Source organism: Eimeria maxima, genomic scaffold (genome assembly GCF_000499605.1).
Source record: "Eimeria maxima Weybridge genomic scaffold, Emw_scaff407, whole genome shotgun sequence".
NCBI lineage: Eukaryota > Apicomplexa > Conoidasida > Eucoccidiorida > Eimeriidae > Eimeria > Eimeria maxima.
In genome coordinates, this window is record NW_013566486.1 from 26,379 (window position 1) to 29,015 (window position 2,637).

The window sequence follows — 2,637 nt, forward strand, 5'->3', positions numbered from 1 at the left end:
AGTTGCAACCTTAAGGCCATAATTTCATCATAAAGTGAGCTACTTCCCTGCAAGTATTGTCGAATTCGGTGCTGTTTCTTATTACTCGCCTCTAGAGGCCGTGCGGGATGCACGTTTTAGTGCCTCTGCACTACAGGGACCGCTGCACTTCTTAGAGGGCTTTAAGGTACTTATATAACTAAGTAAGTAAAACTAGTGATTATTCTAAAAGGATGTCACCCTCGTACAATTTGAGGGACCCGTGTCGTGCTTGTGTCTCGCATCCAATTGGGGCCGCATGCAGCTGGCGTAGCGGTGGCAGCAGCCGTTGCAGTGCAGCAGCAGCTGCAGTTGCGGTCCTGCGCTGCGTTCTATGGGCAAGTTGGTGAGGTTTGGGTGGGTTGATTATAGAACTGAGGACTTTCTCTCTGCCGTTTCAGCACTGAGTGAATCTCCGCGTTACAAAGCGCGCAGCTGCTTTTCCCCCCGCGTTGCTGCTGCTGCTGCTGCTGCTGCGGCGGCGGCGGCGGCAGGTGTTGCAGAGCTGGGAGACAGTAGATGATTGCTTGCAGCGGCTGCAGGTCCTTTTGTGTGGCGATCGTAGGCTTTTAACTTCTCCACTATTGGGCTTGCGATCTCCCCATAGCGTTTTGGGTCCCCGTGCCAAGTGCTCTGCGCCGGCAGCACGAGCGGCAACGCCAGCAGCAGCAGACTTCGTAGCTGCTCCATTTCTTTTTCCGTTACTGTAGAAGCTCGTGTGTCTTTTGCCTGTGCCATAATGAGCGCCGCGGTGGAACCCCCGCAGCGGCCGCCCGTGCCCTCTGGTGGCGCAGCGGCTGCTGCTACAGTTGCGGGCGGCGCAGCTGCTCCCGCTGAAGTCAGGTCATCTGGGGCCGCCCCCCCTGACTTGATTTTCCCTCCTGCGGATATGAGGGGCGTTATTGAGAAGACGGCTCAGTTTGTAGCGAAGAACGGGGCAGAGTTTGAGTCACGTGTGCTGCGGGAACAAAGTGCAACGAAATTTGGATTTTTGTTGCCGAACAATCCATACCATGCATTCTATAAGCTGAAAGTGAGGGAATTCACCACGGGGGAGGCGGCTCCAACCCCGCAGGTCCCACAGGCGATTCGCGACATGCAGCAGAAGCAGCAGCAGCAGAAACAGAAACAACAGCAACTGTTGATGTTGACGCAAATAGGCGAGAGCGAAAAAGACGGGGTGAAGGAGAAGCTGGAACCGCCCCCGCCCAATCAATTTGTGCTGCAGCACCCGTGGGTGGCTCCTGTTGATTTGGATATTATTCGTTGTTGCGCGCAGTTCGTTGCGCGGAATGGGCAGAAGTTCTTGGCAGGTTTGGCGCAGCGGGAACAGCAGAACCCTCAATTTGCTTTTTTGAAGCCTTCGCATCATTTGTTCTCGTATTTCGCTTCTCTCGTCGACGCGTACACCAAGTGCCTTCTGCCGCAAAAGGAAACTCTGGAGGCTTTGCGGGAAACTGCGGAAGACCGCCAGGCGCTACTGGCGCGGGTTCGGCGGCGCATGCAGTACGAGCGGCAGCAGCTGAAGCAACGCCAGGAAAAAGAGAGCAAAACGCAGGAGGAGAGGCGGTTGATGATGTCGCTGGATTGGGAGTCATTCCACATCGTTGAAACCATTGAGTTTACAGAAGAAGATGAACGCTTGCCTCTCGCGGCCCCAATCGACTTCACCTCCGTGCCCAAAGAGCTGCCCAAAGCGCTGCTTACTGAAGACCAAGTGACAGACGCAGACGGAGCAGCAGCTCCAGGCGACCAGACAGATTCTATAGCGAAACTCATCGAAGGCGCAGACGTAGATGCAGAGGATGAGGCCATGGAAACAGAAGATGAGGAAGAAGCAGCACAACAGCCCGACTCCGATAAATTGCCTCCAGAGGGACAACCTGGGACTGCTGCTGAGGCTGGTGTTGCGCGGCAGCAGCAGGACGTACGTGATCACAACGTCCCCTGCCTGGCCGCCATTACCCTGTATTTCACTTTTCAGCTTCCATGCAAATGTGCCATTTCCTCGCTTGGATGCATGAAGCCCGGTCGCGAGCATGCACGCATCTGAGTGAATGTATGAGTGAATGGACATAGTGTCTGGGAGTTGGTGGGGATCATTGGGTGGGACCTTGTGGGGGGCAGGAGGGATGGGAGTTGTCTAAGGTTTGCGAATGAGGTTGGTGGTGCGGCAAATGATGAGACGACGCCCTTACAGGCGGCTTCTTGTTATGAGGGCATCGAGGTGTCTCGCGAGACACAACGGTCCCGCTGACTCTGCGCAGGGGAACTGAGCCACCATCGCCTTTGCAAGATCTCACTTCTGTAGTCTTTTTGTGTAGTCAGCTTCTGAAAGCGGTGGAGGATGTGCCGTTGTTTGTTGCTTTTGCTGCAGCGCAATGATTGTATACTGTTGCTTGCTGGAGGACTTTGCTGTGTGATGCGTTTTTGTTGTGCCGTCGCTCTGCACCCCTGTTTTTTCCCTTCTCATGGTTGCGTTCTTGTTCATTTGCGTTGTTTCGCTACATGCATGGCATACGTGTTTGTTGCTGTGCATGTGTTCGCGGTTGTGCGGTTTGTTCGTCTCCTCGTCTGTCTTGCCAGCTCTTAATTGCTCTTAATATATATATATATATA

At 54.1% G+C, this 2,637-nt stretch overlaps 1 protein-coding gene across 1 annotated transcript; it reads left to right on the forward strand.

The window, feature by feature from the left end:
• Positions 1-757: 757 nt before the first annotated feature.
• On the forward strand, positions 758-2,071 carry EMWEY_00031870 (surp module domain-containing protein, putative; the record flags this gene model as incomplete). The annotated part of the gene is made up of 1 exon (XM_013481755.1): positions 758-2,071. The coding sequence occupies one exon, from the start codon at positions 758-760 to the stop codon at positions 2,069-2,071; it is 1,314 nt and encodes a 437-aa protein (XP_013337209.1).
• Between the last annotated feature and the right edge of the window lie 566 nt (positions 2,072-2,637).